Raw genomic sequence first — 26,972 nt, 5'->3', positions numbered from 1 at the left:
TAACGAATCTAAGAAACACTTAAGAGGCTGGAAGAACCACAGTAATAACAATAGCTGACATTCACTGGGTACTTACTGTGCCCTGATTTAAGCACTTCATCGTATATTATTTAAAGCCATAACAACCTTAATGAGATCCATCTTCATTTTCCACCAGAGAGAATAGAAGCATAGAGAGGTCAAATTAACTTGCCTTAAACCTCATGGCCCAGTGTGTGAAAAAGCCAGCCAGTCTATTCCAGAGTCTGAGTCCTTGACCACTGTACTATGTTCTCTTCATCTTAGAAACTAGTGTCAGATTGACTGTTACAAACGTTAGGGGTAAAGAAGCAAGAAAATTTGACTTGAAGCCAGGTTTCTCTTAACTGAGTAATTGAGAGAAGAGTGGATCCACTAACAGATGTAAAAAACCTCTTAGAGAAAATGACAGATGTGAATGTGAGTAGAGGAGTTATCTGTGTTCAGGACAGTTGATTTCAAAGACATACTTTTAATTCTTGGTAAAATAAATAAATAATGTATAATCATAGGCCATTAGTGTGAGAGAGACCCTGGATGGGATTACAATCAGATAGGTTTATAATCAGGCAGGTTTATAATTAGGCTTCCAAAAGGAGTCCCTTCTATTTTTAAGAAGCAGGGTTTTCTACCTGCTTCTTAAAAACAATTCAACAAAATGACACCTTGACACCCAAAACATTTTCCATCTTTATGGAAAGCATTTCCATCTCTTTTTGATTTCACACCATCTCTGGAAAGCAGGAAAGGACAAGGCTTAGACTGAGCATCCCATGTCCCTGGAAAGCAGACAGCCCAAAGCACCAAAGTCATTTACTGAGGTTCTACAGTCGTGGTAGAAATCGCAAGTCACTGTCACCTGGCTCTCCTGACTCCTGTTCTAGGATCGTAACCATTAAGTATGCTGTTACTCTCATTAGTTTTTTATGTAAATGAGAGAAAAAGATAATTTCCTTGTTGTGAGTCTCTCTTTCTACTTAGGGACATTTTATTGAGCACTTCCTGTATGCCAGATGATTGCTCCATGACCCACAGAAACAAAGAGAAATACATGATTCCTGCTCTTAAGGAGCTCATAAGTCTCAATAAGTTTTTAAAAAATGATCTCATAAGTTTTATCAGTTGTGAACCTCTAAACCTCTTTCACACCTCCTTGGAAGGAGACCCTATGACTTCATGCCATGCAGGCTAGAGGGTTGAGATTTAAAATGCACAGAACCCAGCTTAATCTGTGACCTAGTTTTTCTGATTGTATTTTCTGGCATATTGAGTGCTGAAAAGAAGTTACCAATGAGGCGTGTTCCCAAACTTGGTACATGTCCCAAGGGAGATTAATTGCCAGGGATTGATTGGGTTTCTTAGTGTAGTGGAATTGGTTGCCTGTCCTGCTGCTCCCTGAGGCCAGTCTCTTTTAGTTACTATATTCCTGGCCCATCAGGGTGATGACTGTGCCCTCTGCTGGGCACAGCCCTCAGGGGACAAACCTTTCATTCTTTTGTGTAACTACCTGCAGTGTGAGGCATGTACACACTCATCATACATTTACACCCCACACCCACATGGCTCTAAACACCAAGCATCTAATGCCCTCCCATTAAAAGGGGGCTTTGCCAACGGGCTCCCTGGAACTTTGGGCCACAAGCACTTGGCCGATGCCCTCATCCTGTCTTGTGTCTCTGTGCTCATACTTAGGACTTTTGCCGTTCCCCGACTAACCAAGAATGCTCTCTCTTTGTGTTATCTTCCTTCCTTCTCTTCCTCTTTGGCTTTTAATCTTCCTATTCCATCTTTCTCCCTCCCCGAGCCCTTTCTGTTGGTCTTACTCACCCCTCTTGCTGTATCTTCCTCTGAGTGCTGTGTGCATCTGAACTACACCTGTGCCGCCTTCCTGGATGCTCGCAGTCTCGCTGATCCTGCAGCACAGTCTTGTGTGTTTGTCATCATTCTCACTCACCATCGTCTGATACTTGAGAGTCCTTAGTGGCTGCAGCTGAGGGTCACACAGCTCTCCTGCCCCCACAGACCTCCTAGTCACCTGGGATGCTTCCCTACCTCTTTACCTTGGTTGTCACCACATCCCTTTGGGGCTAGTCCTGGGAGACCACAACTCTCCTCTTAGTATCAACCCAGCATGTCTTCAATACCTACAGTAATATGTTTCCTGCCTCTTCTACCCCCAGGGTCTCATTGATCCCACAATCCTGTCACCTAATGACAGCTCTTCAAGGCCAAAATGTGAGGTTCAGATTGAGTGCTATGTGCCATGGAGTTTGGAGGTCTTGAGTCCTGGATAGGACTGGTAGGGGATCCAAGTCCACAGAGAAAGTGAGGTCCGGGCCCTGGGAGGAAGGCTGTCTTCACTATGTTCCCAGGAAGCTTCAGAGCAAGGAGCTTGGCTTTGACCCTGTGATTTGCTGTCCCTGCAGGTGGGCTCCCAGCGGTTCAGTGTCAACATGCCTCACAAGTTCGGGATCCACAACTACAAGGTCCCCACCTTCTGCGATCACTGTGGCTCCTTGCTCTGGGGCCTCTTGCGGCAGGGTCTGCAGTGCAAAGGTAAGGCTCTGGGTCCTGCTATCCCCCTCCCCTTGCACCTGAGCCCCTGCTGTCCCTCCACTTAAAGAATCTTTCTTCTTGGAGCCTCGAGAGTGCTTTCCAGGGCTGACCAAAGGACTGGGCCCAAGCCCTTGCTCAGCCCTTGTTAGTTACTCTGAGCATTTGCCAGACAGTCTCTGTGCAGAGGCCTTCCAGCGGTCTCCATAGAGGGAATCAGAAGAGAGAAAGTGTGATTCCACCTTTTAGGATAGTGAACAAGCTGGGACCACAAGATGAGTCTGAAAAAGTGCAGGAAAAAATTAAGGAAAAGATACACTGGAGTAGAAGGGAAGAAAAGTTTTTGGAGTTAGACTGTGAAATAAGTCATAGACATTTTTCTGTCACCATCCGTGGTTCAGAGTTTACTTTCAGAAAAACCGCTGCTAAAATGCTGTCACATAAGACAGATTGCTCCTTCATAGACCTGTGATGGATGTTATATTATCCCCCTGGCCCCCAAGAGGAAATAGGCTCAGAGACTAATTTAACCTCTTCATGTAGCTCGTGAGCAGAAGTAGGGTTTGAACCTTGACCTCGGGGTCTGAGTTTCCTCCTTTATTTCCTGCTGTTCTGCCTTTGAATTGACTTCTGCTCAAATAAGTGTGCTAAGTGACACAGGTGATACCACATAATATGGAGAGGAGGGTTCACACTCTGGGGTCTGATAGAAGTCCAGTGTCACAAGCTAGTCTAACTTGCTCACAGAGTTGGACAATCATGAACTATTGGCCAGGAATATCTCACAGACACTGTTTAAAAACAGTTATTTATTATTTTCAGTTCAGTTCAGTCGCTCAGTCGTGTCTGACTCTTTGCAACCCCATGAACCGCAGCAAGCCAGGCCTCCCTGTCCATCACTAATTCCCTAAGTCCACCCAAACCCATGTCCATCAAGTCGGTGATACCATCCAGCCATCTCATCCTCTATTGTCCCCTTCTCCTCCTGCCCTCAATCCTTCCTAGCATCAGGGTCTTTTCCAATGAGTCAGCACTTCGCATCAGGTGGCCAAAGTATTGGAGTTTCAGCTTCAACATCAGTCCTTCCAATGAACACCCAGGACTAATCTCCTTTAGGATGGACTGGTTGGATCTCCTTGCAGTCCAAGGGACTCTCAACAGTCTTCTCCAACACCACAGTTCAAAAGCATCAATTCTTCGGCGCTCAGCTTTCTTTATAGTCCAACTCTCACATCCATACATGACTAGTGGAAAAACCATAGCCTTGACTAGATGGACCTTTGTTGGCAAAGTAATGTCTCTGCTTTTTAATATGCTATCTAGGTTGGTCATAACTTTCTTTGCAAGAAATAAGCGTCTTTTAATTCATGGCTGCAATCACCATCTGCAGTGATTTTGGAGCCCAGAAAAATAAAATCAGCCACTATTTAAGTAAACTTAAGCTTGAAAATGTATTAAACTATTAAATTAGTTTGTTATAAAAACAGTATTTAATTATTACTGAATGCATCATTCATAAATTCCCATTGTGAAAAAATTAGAGAAAGAGCTAAAGTATAAGAAGGAAACTGAAGCTGTGAACCAATTGGTCACTGAAAGGATCCCAGTGAGAAATTATGAAGATTGGAAATAAGGTATTGGCTATAGTGGGAACAGAGAAGGAAAATAACCTAGGAGATATTGATGAGTGATTTATTGTCTGTAGTGATCAGATCCAACTGGGAGGATGGTGACACCACTCGCTGAGACAGGGAACCAATGAGGGAGGGCAGGGCTAGAGGCAGAGATGGTGGAGTTGAGCTGGGGACGTGTTGACTTTGAGGCACCAGTGTGAAGCTGTCTGACTGTTGGAAATTCTCACTGAAACTCAGGGAAGACGTCTAGATGGAGCATTTAGATTTGGATTTGTCAATGTTTGAGTAGTAGTTAACCTATAAAGTAGATATCATCCCCAGGATAAGTACCTTGAGTGAAGAAAGAAGACACCTTGGGAATCTGGGGATGAGGTAGGGTATCAGCATCCTAGGATGAGTGTGCAAAGGAACTGCACACTCTGAGGGAAGGGCCTCAGAGACAGGAGGGGAAGTGGCAAGGAGTGGAATCATAGAATCCTAAAGAACTGAGAGTACTTTTTAAAAATTTTAAAAAGGGAGTGATGGATAGTGCCAAATGCTTCCAAAAAGTTATTTAAAGTAACAAGTACAACATGGAAAAATAGAACTACCATATGATCCAGCAACTCCACTTCTGGCTATTTTCCTGAAGAAATAGAAACACTAATTTGAAAAGATACACATACCCGCTGTGTTCATTGCAACATTATTTACAAAAGCCAAGATATGGAAGCAACCTAAGTATCCATCAACAGATGAATGGGTAAAGAACAGGTGTTGTGCATGCACGTGCGCGCGCACACACAAACACACACAGTGGAATGGTACTGAGACATAAAAATTAATTAAATCTTGACATTTGTGACAACATGAGTAGACCTAGAGGTATTATGCTTAGTTAAATAAGTCAGACAGGGAAAGACAAATGGTGCGTAGAATCTTGTTGTTGTTGTTATTGTTGTTCAGTTGCTAAGTTGCATCCAACTCTTTGTGACCCCATGGACTGCTGCACGCCTGCTTCCCTGTCCTTAACTATCTCCCTGAGCTTGCTCAAATTAATGTCCATTGAGGCAGTGATGCTATCTAACCATCTCATCCTCTGCCGCCCTCTTCTCCTTTTGGCTTCAATCTTTTCCAGCATCAAGGTCTTTTCCAGGGAGTCAGCTCTTCACATTGGGTGGCCAAAGTATTGGAGCTACAGCTTCAGCATCAGTCCTTCCAATGAATATTCAGGGTTGATTTCCTTTAGGATTGATTGGTTTGATCTCCTTGCTGTCCAAGGGACTTTCAAGAGTCTTCTCCAGCACCACAATACATAAAACAGAAACAGACTCAGATATAGAGAACAAACAGGTGGCTGCCAGAGGGAAGGTGGATGGGGGATGAGGGAGATTAAGAGGTACAAACTTCCAGTTACAAAATAAAAGTTACAGAGATGAAATGTACAACGTGGGGCATAGACTGAATGATACTGTAGTATCTTTGTATGGTGACAGATGGTAACTAGACTTACTGTGGTGCTCATTTTGTAATATATAGAAATATTGAATCACTATGTTTGTGCACCTGGAACCAGCATGGTATTGTAGGTCAGTTATGCTTCAATAAAATTGAAAAAAAAAAGATGGAACATGGGGTTCGATTTAACAATAAGGAGATCACTAGTGCACTCAGCAGGAGCTGTCCTGATGGGGATGATCACCCAAGTGCAGAGGCTGGAGTAAAAACAGAAGGTGAAGTATTTTCAGGATATTTTTTATAATCAGAAAAAAGACAGTGGAAAAAGAAACCATTAATGAGCCAAGAGAGACAGTGGATTGTTGATAGAACAGGGATAGAGAGATAGATGGATACCCCTCCTCCTGGTGAAGGGAAAGTCTCAAAGCCAGGCCTGGGTATAGACACATGTCCTGTGTCACGGAAGGGAGTCCAGGAGGAGATGACTGGCAGAATGGTCATATCAGTTCTGAATCTTTTGAGGGCACTGCAGTTAAAAATAAGTTCCTTTTTTTATTAAGTTTTTAAAGGAAACTCCTTACTGTCCTCCATAGTGGCTGTATTAATTTACATTCCTACCTACAGTGTAAGAGGATTCCCTGCTCTCACACCCTCTCCAGCATTTATGTATAAAATAGATTACTAAGGAGAACTACTTTATAGCATAGGGAACACTACTTGAAACTCTGTGGTGACCTAAATGGGAAGGAAATCCAAAAAAGGGGTTATATGTATACGGCTTCCCTGGTAGCTCAGACTGTAAAGAATCTGCTTGTAATGCAGGAGACTCAGGTTCAAAACCTGGGCTGGGAAGATCCCCTGGAGAAGGGAATGGCAACCCACTCCAGTATTCTTGCCTGGGAAATCCCATGGACAGAGGAGCTTGGCAGGCTACAGTCCATGGGTTTGCAAAGTGTTGGACACAACTGAGCAACTAACACACACGTATATGTATGGCTAATTCACTTTGCTGTACCACATTGCAAGCAGGACATTGTAAAGCAACTATGCTCCAACAATAATTAAAAAAAAAAAAAGGTCAGCAGATAAAAGACAACCCCAGACTGTGGCACTTCTAACATGAAAGCAGAAAAGTCTTTTTAATTACTCTGTTTTTGATGTTGATAATAAAGAAGATTAGGTAGTGATGACATTAATTAGAGTGTTATCAGTGATAAAGACAATAAATAGCACGCCATTTCATTTTATTACCTAACCCTTGTTAATTTCCCCAACTTTGATCAATACAGACATTGGCCAGACTTCTGAGTTACGGGGTGGGGTAGCGGAGGGAGAGAGTTCTCTTACTTCTGAAATAGGAGATCCTTTTCTGAGTTGAGGTGAGAAGTAAGGGGGGTGTGGAAGGCACGAGGAGGGTTGGAAATAGCTGTTGTAAGAAGTGAGGATGAACAGGACAGGAGGAAGTGCTGGCCGCTGACACATCTTATGTTCTGTGTGAGCTTCCCAGACGTTTCCCCTTCTAGAATTCCAGCACATGACCTGAAAGAAATGGGGCCTGTCCAAAATCTTTTTGCCATTAAGTGACATGGAAACAAAAAGAAGAGAAAGAAAACAATGCGGCAGGAGTTTTGAATGCTTTCAGCAGAGGAGTGATGCATTTTTGGAAAGTTGAGTAGTGGTTGCCAGGAAGCAGAGCGCCTGCTTTGGATGGGACTCTGATGAGGCCATGTCTGGTTTTAAGTAACTCTATTAATTATTGATCTATCTAGGGAATCTAAATGAAGACACCATCATCTCATAAATATTGATAACTGAAGGAGGCAGCCCAAACACCCAGACATGGCTGCCAGGGCTGTGGGTCCCTGGATGACCCCGGGAGAAGGCAGGGCCAGGGGACGGTGTGTTCAGCTCTGTTTTGGCAGGAAGCACCCCAAGCCTGCTCAAATAAAGGATGGGGAGAATGAGGCTGCCTCAAGCAAGGATTCCTGGTCACTGGAGCCCAGCAGGACATGAGAGGAACAGGCTACACAGAGATGAGAAGGTAGAGGCCATTCAGAACTTAGGGCCCCAACAAAGGTTTACAGATACTCCTGTCCTGTCCTCTGTTACCATGACTTGGCCTTTTCCCTCTTGCTCCTTTTCTCCTCCTGCTGCGCTTTTCTTCTCTCTCTCAATTTATTTTTTAGTCACAGTAAAACTGAGTAGAAGGTACAGAGATTCCCTGTATATAGCCTGTCCCCACATATACCCAGGCTCTCCCACCATCAACATCCCCCACCAGAGAGATGCATTTGTTGAACAGTTGCTGAGCTTACACTGACACATCATAATCACCCAATATCCATAATTTACATTAATTTCACTCTTGGTGTTGGACACTCCGTGGGTTTTGACAAATGTATAATGACATGTATCTACCCTTACAGTATCATACAGAGTGGTTTCACTGCCCCCGATCTCCTGTGTTTTCTTCTCACTTTTTATCCTTTTTCAACCTCAAGTCTTTTTGTCCCTGCAGGTGCCTTATCCTGTGGAGAGGGTGATGGCCAGAAGAGGCTAGGAGGGTCGTGGGCAGGGGCCCCTACTTATCTGGGTCTAAGTCTGGTTCCACTCCTTTGATTGCTAAGAAAAATAAATCAAAGATTACTGACCTGCCTGGGGTCTCAGAGCAAGTCCCCAGGGAGCTGGAGTTAAACCCAGGCAGCTGGCTCCTGCACTGCCTCTGGTCTGTGATTGACGCCCTCTCCTATCTATGGAGACTCCATCAGGTCTTCACCTTTGTTGAATCAGGCTGGCTTGGCCTACTGGGCTGGAGCCCCCATCACCTGGTCATTGTGGGATACAAGCCACTTGACCTGCTGGTCTGTGGCTTCAGCTTTGTTGCCCGTCCCACTCCTGCAGATAAAACGTTCAGGTGTTTTCAGTGAAACAGGTTTTTCTTGAGCTTGTGTCTATAGGGAAGGATCCATGAGATGGTCCTGGTCACTCTCCCTTCAGCCTGAAGTTGCCTGAGCCACATGGGTTCAAAGGTGGTGGATATACTCTTCCAGAGACTGTCCCTCTGCCAGCCAGGGAGAGAGAGCATAATTACCAACTTTTACTGGCAGGGACTGGAGACCAGTGTGCACAGAGGGATACAACTAGGGACCGGTGGGAACCCACCACCATCCTCTGGGCTGCCTCCTGCCTCCCACAGCCCAGAAGAGCCAGACACTTGGAGAATGCTCACAGGCTGTGTTTGAGTAACTGAGCTCCTTTATCAGGGTAGAAAGACACCAGCACTAAGGCAGGATATTTCATTGCTGTATTTTTTTTTTTTGTCACCTAGCAGGGTCCTAGCTTCTCAACCAGGGGTTGAACTTGTGCCCTTGGCAGTGAAAGTGCAAAGTCCTAACCACTGGACCACCAGGGGATTTCCTCCTGTCCTTTATCTTACGATTTAAGTGCTGGCACAGTTGCACTGTACCTCTCTATAGACTCATTGAGGGTCTGTCTGAGCACCTCAGCCGCTATTAGATGGTGCAGAAATTAGCTTCAAATGTTCAAATACTAGCATCACTAAGGCATTTGAACTCTTTTTTGTTCTTCATTTTATTTTAAGTCTACTGCTTCCTTAACCTGACCTTCTCCTGCACAGTGAATGCCTCCAGGGTCCTCTCACATGTGCTTCATTTCTCCATTGACTTATGGAGTCAGTTTCCCCAGAGGTAAAGACTCCCAATACCTTATGATTTTTGTTTCCTTCTCTAAAGAAGATGTGGGGTTCTCACCTGCCCTGGCCACCCTGCCCACTCCCCACTTCTCTTCTGCCTGTGAGCTCACACGTCTCCAGCACACCTGCCTTGACATCACCCAGCATCTGGGGCAGTTTAACAGAAAGCCAGACCTCTTTACACAATTCAGTCTGCCCTGCAGGGCCTGCAGCAGCCCTGGCTTTCCTGTCCCCCTCTGGGGTGAGCCCCTTGCTCCTGCCTGGCCACCCTAACTGCAGCTCTGTGCCAAGGTAGGGAATGAGGTAAGGTTGGAAAAGGTCTGGCCTGGAGAGTCCCGAAGAGTCTTCTTCCTGGCTTCTTGACTCTCTCTGAGATTCTATCCTAATAGCAGCTGTGAGCCGAGGCTGCTTTTGTGGACTAAGGGGCAGAGAGTTACTCCCGTTCCTGCAGGTAATGAAGAACAGGCCATCTATTTGGGGCAAACCCCCTAGGCAGAGAGCTGGAAGCAGTGAAGATCCCAGATTAGGAGTCCAGGGAACTGGTCTGTGCTTGTTCAGCCACTGCTTGGGCTGGGTGGTTGCAGGGAGGCCCCCTGGCTAGGTGACCCTGGACTTTTCTTTTAACTCCAACTTCATATCCACCTTCTGAGAATTATAATGAAAGTAATGAAAAGTGGCCATAGGAGCCACAAAGATAGGAGGAAGGGAAGGTTTTCTCTCTCCCTTCCCTTCCCTTCCTTTCTTCCTTCCTTCCATTTAAAAAAAGTGGATATTAAAAAAAAAAACAGTAAAGTTATGAAAAAGGATTTTTATTCTCATCAGTTTTGAAAATATCAGCCCTTTACTATTATTTTTTAACAGTTTCCTTGTCGTAGGGCTTCCCTAGTGGCTCTGCTAGTAAAGAATCCACCTGCAGTGCGGGAGACCTGGGTTCGATCCCTGGGTTGGGAAGATCCCCTAGGGAAGGGAAAGGCTATCCACTCTAGTATTCTGGCCTGGAGAACTCCATGGACTGTATAGCCCATGGGGTCACAAAGAGTCAGACACAACTGAGCGACTTTCACTTTTCCTTGTCATATCTTCAACTTTTATTTGTATTTTTAGAGTTAAAAAAACACAAATAATACACAAATAATTCTCACTATGAAAGATTCTAGCAAGACTGAAGTATATGTATAAAAATATTGAAGTCCGTTATATTCTCTTACCATGTCTGTCTCCAGCCGTAACCACTACTAACAATTTGCTGGGGTCCTTTTAAGCCTTTTTGTGTACATTTGCTACTCCCATTCTTGTCTCCTACCCAGGACTCTGCATCAAGCACTCTCCCACCCCTGCCAACCTCCATGACACAAGCACACAACTTCCTGCTCACGGTTGTGTGTGTTTTGCCCCTGAGCGTGGTGTGGCTGGCTGTAACCTGTTATGCTATCAAACCACCGCTCTGGCTCACCCACAAGGGCCAGATCACCATCATGTAAAGAGATTTCTGGCCTCTTTTTAGGCCTGCCTGTCTCTCTTTGTCACTGTTCTCTCACAAGGTCTTCTGCCTGCTTTGGGAGGATTCCCAACAGCCTAACCCACCCCACTGCAACACCAGCTTTAATCTCAGCTATGGAAAGGATGGAAACATGGCAACCAAAATGAAGGTCAGCATGCCCCAGCCCCCGTCTGTCCTGAGGACAGCACCACCTATAGCACAGAGTAGGAGCTCAACAAATGGGTGATGAGACCCTGGGCAGAAGTAGAATAATGATCTTCGTTTTTGAAGAGCCCCAGCAGTGCAGCTCATCCTGGTGAAGCGGTTGAAAAATGAACAATATTAAGCAGCCTAGAACGGGAATCCTTAGGGAACTGGCGGCTGGGTGCTCACCAGTCCGGATGACGGAGAGAAGGGGGTGATTCAACCGGTTTGTCTGCCTTGCATTACTATAAATGAGCTTCACGTTTCTTTGGTTCTAACATTTACTTCGTCTTCCTGACCTGCGGCCTCCAGATGTTACTTCCAGCTTCCGGGAAACCCACTGTGGCTGCTTAAATTAGGTCAAGTTCCCTTCTCTCAGCCAGCTTTGCCCTCGTGTTTCCAGACTTTCAAAGTCGCTTTTTCATGTGGTTCATGTTAACTGACATGTCACTGGGTTTTTTGTGTTTTTTTTTAACCTTACATATTAAGACAACTATACAGTTCTCCCAAAGAAATAACAGAATTTTTTAAAATGAAAAATGAAGTGCCCAAAGATCTTGTTTTGCTGACCAGTCAACCTGAGAGAATTTGTTTCATTAGGATGGACGGGTCTGGTGTTACAACACCAGAGGGCGCCAGCGGCTAAATCACATAGATAAGCTACCCGTGCTACGAAATTCTCTTTCTTCATTCCGTTGCTTCATCCTTGTCCATTCTGTCACCTCAAGAGACAGAAGAGAACTTGTATGAGATGGAATGGATGGACATGCAGATGAGTTGAGCTGAGTGTCAAAGAGTAGTTTTGCTAAGGGCAGTGGGACAAAGAATTAAGAGTGCTGTCGCCTGGAGTCTGGCATGGGTCTGAGGATTTTTGAGCATTTTTAGTAATAACTCAATTAATGGAGGCGGCACCATGTTCAGGCTATGGTGGGGCTTTCTTTTTGTTTATATTGCCTGAGAAAGCTCCCCTCCCATCAGCACACATGCTTCTCCACCCCCATATTCCTGCCTTTGGCTCCGTGGGCATCTTCAGCCATGTAATTCACTTGAGCTCTTCAAGCCTGCGTTGGAGATGAAGGAGAGTAGGGTCTGTGCCCCGCTCCAGGTCAGTGGTCAGGTAGCGCAGAGCCCTTAGGTGTGGTCATCCTGCCTGGTTTTATTCCAGAAAGTCTGTGTGTATATGTGTGTTAATAGACTTTAGCTTTTGGAGTAGTTTTAGGTTCAGAGCAAACTTGAGCAAGTACAAAGATTTCCGGCATACCCTCCTACCCCCGCCCACAGACAGCCTTCCTCACTATCAGTAGCCACACCAGAGTGATACATTTGTTAAATCAATGAACTTGCATTGACGCATCATTATCCCTCAGTTTACATTAGGGATCACTCTTTGTACTGAACATCCTGTGGGTTTCGACAAATGTACAACATGCTGTATCCATCCTTATAGTATTTATAGATAGTAGTTTCACTGTCCTGAAAATCCTCTGTACTTTGGCTATTTATTCTTCCCTGCCTCCCCTGCAGCCACTGACAATCTCTGATCCTTTTACAACTCCACAGTTTTGCTTTTCTGTCATGGAGGAGGATGTCATATAGTAAGTGCTATATATGATGTATAGTTTTTTTTCAGGTTGGCTTCTTTCACTTAGTAATATGCAATTAAGGTTCCTTTATGTCTTTTTATGGTTTAATAGCTAATGTATTTTAGTACTGACAAATATTCAATTATATGCGTGTACCACAATTTAGCTGTTCAGCTACTGAAGGACATCTTAGTTGCTTTGAAATTTTCATAATTTTGAATAAAGTTGTTGTACACATCCGTGTGCTGGTTTTTGTGTAGACCTACATTTTCAACTCATTTGAGTAAATACCAGGAGTGTGATTTTAATGTCTTCTTGGAGAATTGTTCCCTTTATTGTTGTGCCCTTTGATATCTCTGATAACTTTCCTTGCTCTGAAGTCTACTCTATCAGAAATTAATGTAGCTACTCCTGCTTTCTTTTAATTAGCATTAGCTTGATATATCTTTCTCCATACATTAATTTTAATCTATATGTATCTTACATATTTAAAGTGTGTTTATTCTAGATAATATGTGGGTTTTCTTTTTTGATCCACTCTGACAATCTCTGTCTTCTACTCAATGTATTTAGACCATTGACATTTAAAGTGATTTTCAGTATATTTGGATTAATAACCATCTTTTTTTGTTATTGTTTTCCATTTGATGCCCTTACTCTGTTTCTATTTTTGTCTTTCACATTTTTCCACCTTTTGTGGTTTTAATTGAACGATTTATAAGATTCCATTTTTTCTCTTTTCTTAGCATATCCATTCTTCTGTTATTTTTTTAAAACTTATTTTAATGGTTGCCCTAGAGTTTGCAGTATACATTTAAAACTAATCCAAGTCCACTTTCAAATAATGTTCTAATACTTCACAGATAGGGCAAGTATTGCATGTGTGCTAAGTTGCTTTAGTCGTGTCCAACTCTTTGCAACCCCATGGGCTATAGCCCGCCAGGCTCCTCTGTCCATGGGATTCTCCTACTGGAGTGGGTTGCCATTTCCTCCTCCAGGGGATCTACCTGACCCAGGGATTAAAACAGCATCTCTTATGTCTCCTGCATTGTCAGGCAGGTTCTTTACCACTGGTGCCACCTGGGAAGCCCCAGGTACAAGTATTAATACCTTATAATAACAAAGTAATTCTTATTCTTCTGTCCTACTCCTCATATCATTGTTGTCATTCATTTCACTTATACATAAGCATATATTTTCTATACATATGATATATATATAAGCATAATAATTGAAAACATCATTGCTATTGTTATCTTGAAAAATTATCTGTTAGATCATGTAAGAATTTAAAAAATAGAAGTTTGTATTTTACCATCACTTATTCCTTCTCTGATGTTCTTCCTTTCTTTATGTAGATCTGAGTTTCTGATGACTGAGGGAAGGAAAACGACTGATAGCACTTTGCTTCTTTCTGAAGAGCTTCTTTTAACAGTTCTTGCAAGGCAGGTCTATTGGCAATAAAGTTCCTCAATTTTTATTTGTCTGAAGAAGTCTTTATTTCTCCTTCACTTTTGAAGGATAATTTCACAGGGTACGGAATTCTGCATTTGTCCCCCCTCTCAATACAGTAAGTCCCCTACATTTGAGCCTTGAGGTTGCTAACTTTCAAAGATGTGAATGTGTGTTCACGTGACCAGTCATGTAAGTTAGTCACATGCCTGGTATACATTGTCACGTGTGTGCTTCCTCTATAAGTGTTGTGCTTTTGTGTACTGTATAGAGTACAGTAGTACAGTAACTTTATTTCAAGCCCAGGATGTCTAGGAGCAAATGGAAAAGCAGTGTTGATGTGACTGTCACTGCTAAGAATCACCAGCTATTGTACTTCACTATTACACTTTTCAAGGTACTATAGCACTACAAGAGTACAAGGTACTGAACTATAAGATTAAAAATGTTTTCTTTATTTTTATATTTGTTTTTTATAAGCAAACATTATAAATCTATCACAGTACAGTGCTACATAGCCAGTTGTGTTAGTTGAGTACCTAGGATAACTTTGTTGGACTTAGTTGGATTTACGAACATGTCTTGGAATGGAGCTAGTTCATATGAAGGGGATTTTTTGTACTTTAAACATTTCACTCTACTCTCTTCTTGCTTATGTGGTTTCTGAGAAGTCAGATGTAATGCTTGTCTTTGCTTCTCTTTGGGTAAGGTGTTATTTCCTTCTGACTTCTTTCAAGATTATTTTTCTTTATCTTTGATTTTCTGCAGCTTGTGTATGATATGCCTAGATGTAGCTTCATATTGGTTTTGTTCTTTTTCATTTATCCTGTTCTTTCCTGTCATTTGTTGGTGTTCTCCAAGCTTCCTGGGTCTGTAGTTTGGTATCTGAATTTAATTTGAGGGCATTCTCAGTCATTTTTACTTCAAATATTTTTTTGTTCATTTTTCCCTTTTTTTTCTCCTTCTAGTATTCTCATACACATGTTACGCCTTTTGCAGCTATTCTATATTTCTTAGATATTCTATGTCTTTTTTTCCAGTATATGTCCTTTTGCTTTTCTGTTTTGAAAATTTCTATTGACATATGCCCTTAGCATATTAATCATAGGTGTTTTAAATTCCTGGCCTGGTTTTTCTAGCAACCCTGCCATGTCCGAGTCTGATTCTGCTTCTTGCCCTGTCTATTCAAACTGGTTTTTTGCCTTATAATATGCCTCATATTTGTGTGTGTGTGAGAGAGAGATAGTCAGACATGACATCTCAAGTAACAGGAACAGCAGTAACAGGCCTTTAGTAACATGGTGCTAAGGTGTTGGGAGAGGGGAAGCATTCTGTAGTCCTGAGATTAGATCTCAGTGTTTCTGTGAACCTGTTTCTCTGAACTATGGCTTTACACATGTTTCTTAGGGTCCCCCCCCACCTTAAATAGGACGGGATAGCTAACACAAGTTGGAGTTGAGTATTTTCCTTCCCCTAGGTTGCTTAGGATCTGATAAAGCTACAGTAGTTTAGTCTCTGATGAAATAGCTTCTTCTAAGAGCCCGCCTTACTAAGAACAGGGAGCTCTGCTGTATTTCAAAATTCCTTCCCTCTCTCCCTGTGATCAGCATGAGGGATTTCTTTCTCCAATATTCACTGTGAGAACATGGTCAAACAACTAGAGGTAAACTCACAAAAGTGAGGGGACTCTGACGGGGTCAGCCTCGAGTCTCTGACAGATCGTCTGGTCTGGGACCCCAAGGGTTCACCATTTTGGTGCAGGCTTCCCCACCCTATGCTGGTTTTCCACTGGGTTGCTGCTTGGGAGTTTCTGTTCCACTAAGTTATGGTTCAAATAGTTACCTGTCTGTTTCTCCCACAGGGCAGCAATTTGCCCTGTGATGTTACTTCTCTGTTCAATCTTAAGAAGAGTTGTTGATTTTCCAGTTTGTTCAGCTTTTTACTCAATAGGACGGAGCAACAACTTCCAAGCTCCTCACATGCTGGACTGGTGACCAAAACAGTTTATGTTTTCACTTTGGATGTCCTGCACCAAGGACAGCTTAAGTGATGCGGATGAAACAAATAACAAAATTCAAGCAGGGCCTTTGCTCCTTTGAATCCAGATTTTGGATTTGAAAGGGACCTTGGAGGTCACCTTATTCAGGCTCCTCATTTTTAGAGATGAGCTTTTTGATGGGCTAACTACTGTGAGTATTCCTCTCTCAGGAACATTCCCACACTGCAGCTGAGTAGTATAGTACACTGTACACAGGGGACTCATTCGGGTTCAGCATCCAAATGAACTTTCTTCAGAGAAACCAATTAAGTTCTACCGTCAGTGTTCTGCTCCCTGAAGGGAAATTTCAGTGTGATTTTTATTTATCCATAGCCTGATTATCTCCATGTGGTGGTTCGATGGGTGATTTTAGATCTGTGTGAGGGGATGATGGGTGATTTTTTAATTTTTCTTTTTTTGTCTTCCTGCATTTTCCAAATTCTAACAAATGAACGTGTGTTCCTTTTACAATCAGAGCACAATAAGGTAACGTTTTAGGTCATGACCCTTTGGAAGCCTCTCCTCCGTGTCTCCTTACAGTCTGCAAGATGAACGTTCACCGGCGCTGTGAGACCAACGTGGCTCCCAACTGTGGCGTGGATGCCAGGGGTATCGCTAAAGTGTTGGCTGACCTGGGTGTTACTCCAGACAAGATCACCAATAGTGGCCAGAGGAGGAAAAAGGTAAGTGGTTCTTGGGTGGTGTTTCTGGAGCTTCATGTGAGCCAGCATCTTCATGCTGACTTCCTGAGAGTCCCTTGGAGTGCACTTCTGAGACTGCTGGGTTGAGACGCTGGACTTGAAACAGCATATGATTAAAGAAAACAAAGAAGCAAAAGTCATGCAGGTAACACAAAAGTCTCCTTCGATCCTAGAGGTGAGGAAAAGCCAAGCAAGTCTCAAGTGTTGCATTTCTTAGGGGTGTATCACCTTCAAGGTGAGGATTCTGGAATTCCCTCCAGAAAAGATTCAATTCTAGACAGGGAAGTAGCCTTATCTGCCTCCAAAACTGGCATGAGAGCAATGTTCGCATTTGAACTTTGCCTCTGGTATCACTATAATGAGGATAAATGGATGAAGAGCTGGAAACACATTCTTTTCTCGGGAGCAAGCCAAGAAGATTTGTGATAGTGCTGGCACTCGGCTGCCCTAGGAATATTGTTAATGTCCCACGACATGCAACATCTGGGCCTGTCTTTGGTGACCAAAGCCCTGTCTCTATCCGTGTGACATTCCGAATGTCAGTAGGAAAAGATCCATTTGCTAAAATGTTGTTTTGGTAAGTCAGGGCCCACAGATGTAAACAGAGCTAAAGATATCTCTAGCATTTTGTTTGAAGGCTTGTCCTAGCCTTGGCTCCTAACCTAAAAAATGTAAGAGGTCTCTGAAAGAGTAAGTTAATGAAAAAACGGTAACCATGTTAACTGGGCAAGAAATCCTGGTGGGGTGGTACGGGCAAGTGGCTCTCATTGCCCAGTATTATTATTTTTTTTTTTTTACTAGAAAACAAGCCTGACTCGGGGTGCCTCTACAGTCTTAACTCCTAAGTGTTGTCCCTAAAATTTCCCTTGAAATACTTTCTGAAGGGCTTTGTGTTTCCCTTCTTGTTCTAGAAGCTACCAATGGCTTTTCCCTGCTGCCTCTCAGAGGAGGTTTTTCCCTTGAATGGGAAGGTTTGGGTTGTTTTTGTCTTCTTAAGCATTTTCTTCTTTACCTTTCCAATAAACAAAGCCATTTTGTAAGGTTTGGAGGAAAAAACACCCTCTCCTGACTAACGTGAGATTTTGTGCTTCTGGTGGCTCTTCTCAGCTTTTGACAGTCCCACGTGGAAGGAGGACTTCAGTTATTGACCCAGGACATTGAAGCTGCAAGCAGAATGTCAGCACCCCTAATGCTGAGGCCCCACCCAGAAGGCAGGTTAGGTATAAACAGGGTGTTTATACCCTGTGATGACAGTGCTGAACACACATATGTACGGGCTCTACAGAGAGTCCTGTTCAGCAGACATGATTTTGTTTCTTGCTAGAAGTAAACTGAGTTGGAATCTTTACTGTCATGGAACATTTCAGAGAAAACTCAATACCTGCCCCCTCCCCTGTATTTACATGGCCTGTAATGAGAGTAACCAGACATTGTCTGTCTGTCTTGAATTTGGGAGATCCTGGTGCTAAGGAGCCAACATGGAGAAATTAAGGAAGGAGCAGAGTCAGAGACTAAGAGACTTCAGTCCTGACAGTTTTATTGCTGTGTTGCTTCTGCAAAAGCTGGAAAAAGTCAAACAAACCAAGTAATACCTTGAGTTAGTAGGAGAGGATGGAAGACAGGTGCCCTTGACCAGAAGCTGAGGGAGCTTCTATGTGGGAGCATCAGCTTTTCTGGAGCCTGCCCCTTGCAAGCAGCTGATCCTCCAGAAATGACAGGTGTGCACAGCGGGTAGATCAAGAGTAAAGGGGAACAGAAGTGCTTGTGATCTTTTAAGTGCAAACTTCTGCCTTTAGTGGGAACTTAATATGAATATACCAGCATCTATGCCAAGACCTAGACTTCATGGAGGATGTCCTGCTAAAAATTTCCTGATTGCTGACAAATATCGATACATCTGAAAATGTTTATTGAGCTTCTATTGTGTGTATCACTCTGCAATCCCTAGGGGCAATACAAATACTAGATAGGCTCTTAACCTTCAGAGAACCTACAGTCTACCTGAGTAGAGATCCCAAACTAAATAAAGCTGAACAAAGTAGGGAATAAATACCAAGCAACTGTCAAGTTTCTCTGGATGAGATAACTAGCATTGCTTGGGTAGGCAAGAGAAGTTTCATGGAAGGGGTAAGGTTGAGCTTTGCTTGGGAAGATCAGTTGTATTTGGATAGAATAAAAATTAAACAAGCTGACATCACTTGTTTTCTTTCCTTTAGTTGACAAAGGAAACTTTGAGTCTCTGCTTTCAGATGATCAATTCAGCAAGAGCTATTGTGCACGAGGGACTCCTACAGCCACTGGCATCGTATGTTAACGCTTTTGACCTTAGGGAAACTTCCCATCTCCTTTCTGACCCTTTTCTCCCCTCGTTCTCTCCCTCTCTCTAGCTCATTGCTGGTGCTGAGTCCCCGCAGCCTGCTTCTGGAAGCTCACCGTCTGAGGAAGATCGATCCAAGTCGGCCCCCACCTCCCCCTGTGACCAGGGTGAGACTCTCAGATTTGCTTCTTTACCTCTGAGCTCTGTCCTTGGAAGGGCCAAGGAGTCCAATGCCTCTTCATCGAGGAATGGCCTTGTGAGCAGAACAGCCAGCAGCCCTGGAGGGTCTCCCAGTGACCTTCCCTGCTGACCCCTTAGCTGTGATTTCTGTCTGCAAAGATTTCTTGAGAGTGTGGCACTGAATGGCTCTGCCACCCTGACATCACTCCCAGGCAGGGTAAAAGAGAGAGAGATGGGGAGCTGCGGTTCTTTCTTTTCTCTCGCCTATCTTCCAGCTTCCATGTGCAGGAGAGGCAGAGGGCACAGCCCTTCTCTCACCACACTGCCCAGCTCTGCTCCCAGGCCCCTCAGCACCACTCAGATGAGTTGAATCTGACTTCCTTCCTCCCTGAATTTCACCATCACACCTAAAACTTGAGATCAGGGCAGGAGTCTGGAGATGGGTGGGTGGGGATAGGAAGGTGAAGCTGGCAGAGCCTGTGAGAAGCCAGCTCCACACCTGACTCCCCTCTAGAGCTCAGCTCAGGATGTCTCCTTCTCCATCAGAAAATGCTGGAAGTCATCAAAGGTTTCTGAATTCTGCAAGCGTCTAAGGATGCCAAGACTGAGGAGGGGTATATACATTTAAGACCTTCCCCTCTGGTGACCAGAACCAGATCTCACTGGGAAGGGATGTTTGCATCTGCAGAACAGGAATAATCATTAACAAGTCAGAACAATAGTGCCTTGATGTTCTTATAGCCCCTTTTGTCTTCCTTATCCTCATTCTATACTCAAGCCAATTCTCTGTCTATGCTCCCTTACTGTCCCCAGGTTATAGGATGGGAAGTGGAAGGCAGAGAGTTAAGTTTTGTCCAAAGGTCAGGAACTAAGTTGGTGGTAAGGGCGAGACATCAACCCTTATGGCCTAGGGACCCCATTCTCAGAAGCCTTGCCATGGAACCGTCTGTGGAGGTCATCACTGCAACCCAGCCCTTCTTCCCCAGAAGTAAATAAAACAGCTGCAGGGGGTATGCCAGTCCTGAGGTCACAAAATAATTGATCTGAGTCCCTTTTCATGCTTCTCTGATTAACTTTCTGCACCTTTATACTCTGCTTCCTTTCAAAAGAGGTTTACTAATGCTATGCTAAGTCGCTTCAGTCATGTCCGACTCTGTGCGACCCCATGGACTGTAGCCTACCAGGCTCCTCCATCCATGGGATTTTCCAGGCAAGAGTACTGGAGTGGGGTGCCATTGCCTTCTCCGAAAAGAGGTTTGAGCCCTTCGTAAATAATCCAGTGGTTCCCAGGGGCCTCCAAACAAGCAGATGCTCTCCCCATCCAATGTGGGTATTTTCAGGTTTTGCTTTTATAAGGCTGAGAGCTCCTTTGAGAGCTTCAAGGGGACAGAGTCATATGGTAAAGAAACCCCAGGCAAGAGTGAGGCAACTGGGTTTGTAGGCCTGGTTCCTGCCTAGCCTGCTGTCCAGCCTCGGCAGGACACCATGCCCCTCAGGATCTCTCTTTGTCCCCCGTCTGTGAAGGTACAGTATTTCCCAGCCATGTTGTGAAGACGAATAGATGTGAAAACCCTCTTAGCAAGACAGTGCATTATCGCAGAACTGAAATAAGGCACAATTCCTCTTCCCTCTGTTGTAAGAACACATAGAAAGATATTTTCTTCAAGTTTTAATATCCCCAGCATCCAAGTTCTGTCTTCCAAAATTCGTTTCATAACTTGTTTGCAAGTTAGAGCAGAAGCTCTATGCTGAGAGCAAAAGTTATACTTAGTTAAGAGTAAGTGATAGAAAACTGTGGAGCTGGCATGGGCATATCTGTAGACTTGGAAGCTGTCCTCACCTCTCCCCTGCACTCTGTCCCGACACATCTCAGAGAAGTCAAGCCTCCAGATCATGGAGCTTTCATAGGCTTCAGTCCTTCTGTAAAGGAGGCAAAGTTGTCTTTATGTCAAGCAGCACCTGATCACTCCTGCTTGATTCTGATTCCCAAAGGTTAATAGTTTGTGTTTCCCTCCTATGATCCCAGTTATTCACAAGCATCTTTTAAAATTGGATTATGCTCGAGATGTCCACTTCTACACAAAGGAGTGTATGTCTTGGTGAATGTATAGCTAACAACAAAGTTTTCTCAAATAGAAAAGGTCAAAGAGTCACCCAGCATTATCATCCCCAGGTTAATTCAGGTCACACATCCTGCAGCAGCACAAGGCTGTGTCATAGTTATGAAACTGCTGAGGAATTCCTGCCCCATCCAAGATAAATTTGCAACATGTCACTCTTGGGACACAATTCTTTTGTTAATGATAAGCCCACTGCTCATTTGGTTAAATAACCTTATGGAAGATGGGTATTTAGAATAAACCCAGCAATAAAGCCAAATAAAGTCCCATAGAAGGTAAAGGCTTCTTAGTCCCAGTTATTGAAATAATTACCTCACCAATAATTACTGCGACAGCAGTTTTCCATTAGTCAGTGTTTTAATTTTCAAGGGAAACTTGAAGGGTCCCTATGGCCTTTGGAAGGCCAGGATTCCTGCACTACACCTAGAACAATGGAACAGGATACCAGCTGAAGGGGGCTTTCGGAGAGATGGCCCAGTCCCAGAATAAAAAGCAGATCTGAAGTAGTGGATTGGTGGGGACTGTGTTGTCCTCCTCTTTATGTTCCCAGGCCTTGCTGTACATTAATTAGGTGCCAGTGAAAGTATGCAGAGCAAATGAAGGGACTTACAGGAATGCGTTGCTGGGTCTGTTGCTGTGAAGAACCAGAGGGAGGGTTGAGAGTCATGGGGTAGGGGCACATTTTGAATATCAGATCCTAACAGGAAGGGCTTGTGAAGTGCACATTAATGCAATATCTTGTCACCCTTGGTCCTAGAAATAAAAGAACTTGAAAACAACATCCGGAAGGCCTTGTCATTTGACAATCGAGGGGAAGAGCACAGGGCGGCATCATCCACCGATGGCCAGCTGGCGAGCCTGGGTGAAAATGGTGAAGTCCGGCAAGGCCAGGCCAAGCGCTTGGGCCTGGATGAGTTCAACTTCATCAAGGTGTTGGGCAAAGGCAGCTTCGGCAAGGTACATGGCATGCAAGGGCAGAACTGCTGGTCTGATCCAAAATTAAGTGATGAACATTTCAGCCTGGTCTGGTTATATTTTCCTTCCTGGTTAAATGAAAATGTCCTGAGGCCAAGCAGACAGGAACCAGGGTTCTGCTGCTCACTAGCTGCAGGACTATAGGGTAGTCACTCCACCTGTCTGGGATTCAGTTTTTCTCATTTGTCAAATAGGAACAGGAGCCAAGTGAGAGAGCGGGCGAGAAAGCACTCTGAGCATTTTAAATTGCTTTATGTGTGCTTGGCCTCCCATTATCAATAATAGTCATGAGAGCTTTCTTCCTTTCAGAGATCCATCTGAAATTGTTTTTTTAATTCATTACAAAAATTTTGGAAATTAATTCTAGCATCTCTGCCCTGAGTGAACTTAAGGCTCAAAGGAAATCTTAGAGTGTACTACTTTGTAAATTAGATGTTATTTTAAGTGACTTCTCTGGCATTGACTAAACGTCTTGTTTATCCTCCGCCTGTGGCGAGGGAATGGGCACAGTCATCTCGGGTCTTGGATCAGGGACCACTGCCCTCGGAGCCCTTCTCTCCTGCTCCCCTGAGCCCAACACAGCGATCTGGGGCATGGGTGCAGAGTGTGCCCACTAAAGCCTTCATGGTGACTAGCCAGCATTCTGAAGGTGGGATGAGATGGACAAAAATAACCCCAGCTTATTTTAGAAGATGAAAGAGCAGGGAACCTAGGAAACTGGTTAACATTTCAGCTTAGACCCCTGATTATTCCCTGCTTATCACAAAGCCATGCCTGGGATCGATGGGAGTCACCTTTCTAGGACCTCCTAGAGCAAGGTGGCCATGCTCTGGAGCCAGGTGCCTGGCTCCGGGAGCTCCCGGGAATCCCATGCTCTCATGCATCCTGGACTTTTGCAGGCTAAGCTACAGACCTGCTCCACTTCTCTCCAGAGGAAGTGGCTCACGATGAGACCTGATTCCCGGCCACCTTATCTGCCACATTTCATCCTGAGCCTGCAGGTGGCATTGATTTAATAGCAAAAGTCATTGGTGGGATTGACTCTAATAGCAAAGGCTGAAGCAATCAAATTCTTCAGAGACTGGTTATGTAAGAAGCAGACCCCAGTCCTCTGATGAGGCATAACTCTGGAATGTAAGCAGGACCTGGTTTAATTCTGAGCAAGATTCAAGGGGAAAGAAGCAAGTTCAGAGGCTCCAGGTTTCCATAGGATGTAAGCAGGATGCTAACCTCGATGACTGGGGAGCATTTGGGTTGCTTTTTCAGAAAAATTGCTGCCAAAGTTTGAGCCAGTTTTAAAGACTTTATATTGTATTTGGGTGACAAACGTCTTCAGTGTAACATCCTGAATGCCCTCATTAAGCTTCTGAGTTACTGCTCTTTAACTCTGATGACTGAAATACTGTACTTACGAGTTTTTTAATGGGAAAAAATCTTGTCACATTAGTAGGGAAATGAGTGCAAAAATATCAAATGGTAGGAAAACTTTAAGAAAATAGAGCTGTTAATTCACTCTCTGGAGAAAGAATCACATTCCTGGCTTTAAAGCTGTAGAAGAAATCATAAAGGTAAACAAGGACAGGTTCAACTACAAAAAGACAGAGGACCTTGTTTAATAGAAAAAATAACAGAAAATCATATGGCAGGCTTCGAAAAACCTTTGCAGAAATTACAGTGGTAGTAACTTTATATACCAAGCTTATAAGGATTCCTAAAGAATACAGTAGTATAAAACAGTAGATAATTGGACAGAGGACAATAATTCACACAAAAAGAAATATAGTTAGAGAACAAAGATTTTTAGTTTCATTACAAGTTAAAACAGCATTGAGGAAACATTTCACACTCATTAGATAAGCAAAGCTTTTTATGTGAAAGCACCAACGTTAGTGAATGTACATGAAACTAAAACACTTCTACATTACTAGTGGCAGATTATATTGTATATCCTTTTTGAAAGTCAGGAAATGTACACATTTAACTCTATAATTCACTTCTAAGATTTTCTATCTTAAGGCTATGATCTAAAAGAAAGAAAAGTTATATGTATAAAGCACCTGAAGCAATTTATTTATATAATACTTAATAATTGGATGAAACTAGTTTGAAGTACATGGTTAAGTAAACTGTTATAGATATACTTGAATTGAGTATCAGCAGCCATGATATAATGGAGACTATATAGAGAAATGCTTATGAAATAACGTTCAGATAAAAAATCTATACTATATTTGCTATACTCATTGCGAGTATGACAAATTATATGAACACATGAAATAACTATTAATATGTTCATATAATTTGTTTAACAAATGTGCATTGAACTTTTCTTTGCCTGGACACAGTGCTAGAGATTAAAAACAAATAAATTATAGTAGCTGTATTGGAATGGATACTCTTTACATTTTAAATACTACAATACTATTTAAAATTAAAGATACAATGAGTTAGTTTTTAAAGCACTTGGTATTGACTTGGGTTTCTTTTAATTTCCTATATATATAGACTTATAGGGGTGGTTTTTGTTAATTACAGGTCATGTTGGCGGAGCTCAAAGGCAAAGATGAAGTCTACGCTGTGAAAGTCCTAAAGAAGGATGTCATCCTTCAGGATGATGATGTAGACTGCACTATGACAGAGAAACGGATTTTGGCTCTGGCTCGAAAACATCCGTACCTAACCCAACTCTATTGCTGCTTCCAGACCAAGGTATGTTTAAGAGGAAGCTGGTGGACTGCCATCTGAGGGTTGTGCTAGAGGATACTATAGTATTTTGACTGTCAGATAAAATTTAAAAAATCAATCATAGATCCCCTACATTCTTTTCTCAAAGACCTTGTAAAATGGAATGGATTTTACCCTTGAAAAGATCAGGGAATATTTGAACAGCATTCTCTTTTTTAAGAGTAAGGGATTTTCCACTCAAGGCTGTACTTGTGAAGGGATAAGAGGGTGATAGAAGTCTTTGTGAATGTAGCTGGACAAAGAAAGTCAAATGAATAACCCTGGTGTTTGCTCCTTGGAGAAAACAGCAGGCATGGTTTATCCTTGCTCTATTCCTAACTTTTTGTCACTTGGCAAATCACTTAAGTTTATTGTTGCCCTCAGATCAAATGAAAATAGAATAAAGGCCACCTGAACTCTGTCTAATCTGTGTACCATCATATAAGGTAAAGGATGTGAGCAAGTACTAAAAATGCCATATGGGAAATTCTCTGGTGGTTCAGTGGTTAGGACTCGGCTGTTTCACCACCATGACCAGGGGTTCAATCCCTGGTCAGGGAATTAAGATCCTGCAAGCCACATGGCACGGTCAAAAAAAAATCCATCATGAATCACAAATTTAAGGTAGCATTTTGAAATTACCACGTAGGTGCCTAGAGACCAGAAGATGGCAGTAAAGAAATGAAAATAATCTGTAAGCACATCATGGAGTCAGTCATGAGGTCAGCTTTCCTCTTTTCTCCACCTGAGAATAATTCTGAACTAGTGAGAAACTTATCCTATATTTCTTTATCTTCCATGGTGCCTATCAAGGGCCTCACACATAGTAGCTGGTTACTCTCAGAGATGGAGGGGTGGGAGATTTTTTTAAAATTCTTTCCTCTACTCTTCTTTTTGCACCAGTATGAAAATCAGATTTCAGAGAAGTAAGTCTTTGGCTCACAGACACTTGGTATTGGCAGAGTCGAGATACCATCTCATGGCTGGGGCTGCCAGTTTAGTGGGGACTGCTCTGATACCACGTTGTGTTACCCCATCTTCCCCTGCCCATAGCAGCTGCACCTTATCTCTTACTATCTGAGCTGGGTTCCTAGCAGGGCTCCACACTAGCTTGCTTTCTTTGGACACATTGCCAAGAGGTCTGACATCCCAAGAGAGGTCCAGTCTAGCCGTAGGGACCTTGTGTAGGGACCTGTACGTGGTAGACCCAGGGAGCTTCAGCGGAGGCTCTGCTTCCTTGCAGTGTTGGTGAATGAGGAGTGGGATTGATGTCTTGAGGGTCAGCAGTGTTCTCCTCTGTGCATTTAGACTATCAAGGCTAGGGTCCTCATTATACGACTGCTCTTGAAGCAGAAAATGGTATTTAATGATACCATGGGTTTCCTTTGTGGCAGAACAGTGACCAAATGACACGGAGATTGGTGTCTGAGTGGCTAGAGGGTAAGGTTGGGGAGAGAAGGGGCTTTCATCTGTAGTTCAGAGATTTTTCTTAGGCCAGTCTCAGGTGGCCACGGTTAAACGGGAGCAATTCCCAAACCATGCAGTTGACCATGGCACATCTCACTTTACATGACAGACAGTATGTTCATCTAATTTTTCTAAAGCAAATCATAGTTTAATCTCACCGAAGGACCTTAGTTTACTAGTGAAAAAATCATATGAGGAATCATTGTAAGCTCCCAGCTTAATGGTTAGAAAATGTGGCTTTTTCTATGGCAACCAGTCATCATGATTTTAAAGAATAACTGATGTTCATCTGACTCTGAGGTAGGTTCTGGGTGTGGAGTTATCAGCAAAACGGAAGGTGATTCTCAAATGGAAGACTTTACTCAGTAAGGCATGAG

At 43.3% G+C, this 26,972-nt stretch overlaps 1 protein-coding gene across 9 annotated transcripts in view; it reads left to right on the top strand.

Annotated features, from left to right (window-relative positions):
* Nucleotides 1-26,972, top strand: part of PRKCE (protein kinase C epsilon) — a 631,244-nt gene that overhangs the window by 363,039 nt on the left and 241,233 nt on the right. For all 9 annotated transcript variants that reach the window (XR_014082521.1, XR_014082522.1, XM_081592037.1 and 6 more), the window contains 5 exons: nt 2,445-2,574; nt 16,652-16,794; nt 19,200-19,296; nt 22,187-22,386; nt 24,940-25,113. Coding sequence is in view for 7 of the 9 variants with exons in the window: in XM_081592037.1 (XP_081448163.1) it covers nt 2,445-2,574; nt 16,652-16,794; nt 19,200-19,296; nt 22,187-22,386; nt 24,940-25,113 (744 nt within the window). In the remaining 2 variants the exon portion in view is untranslated. The remainder of the gene's footprint in view (nt 1-2,444; nt 2,575-16,651; nt 16,795-19,199; nt 19,297-22,186; nt 22,387-24,939; nt 25,114-26,972) is intronic.

The sequence above is a fragment of the Giraffa tippelskirchi genome, chromosome 4 (genome assembly GCF_054371585.1).
Source record: "Giraffa tippelskirchi isolate mGirTip1 chromosome 4, T2T-mGirTip1v1.2.pri, whole genome shotgun sequence".
NCBI lineage: Eukaryota > Metazoa > Chordata > Mammalia > Artiodactyla > Giraffidae > Giraffa > Giraffa tippelskirchi.
This window is presented reverse-complemented; position numbering and strand designations above follow the sequence as displayed.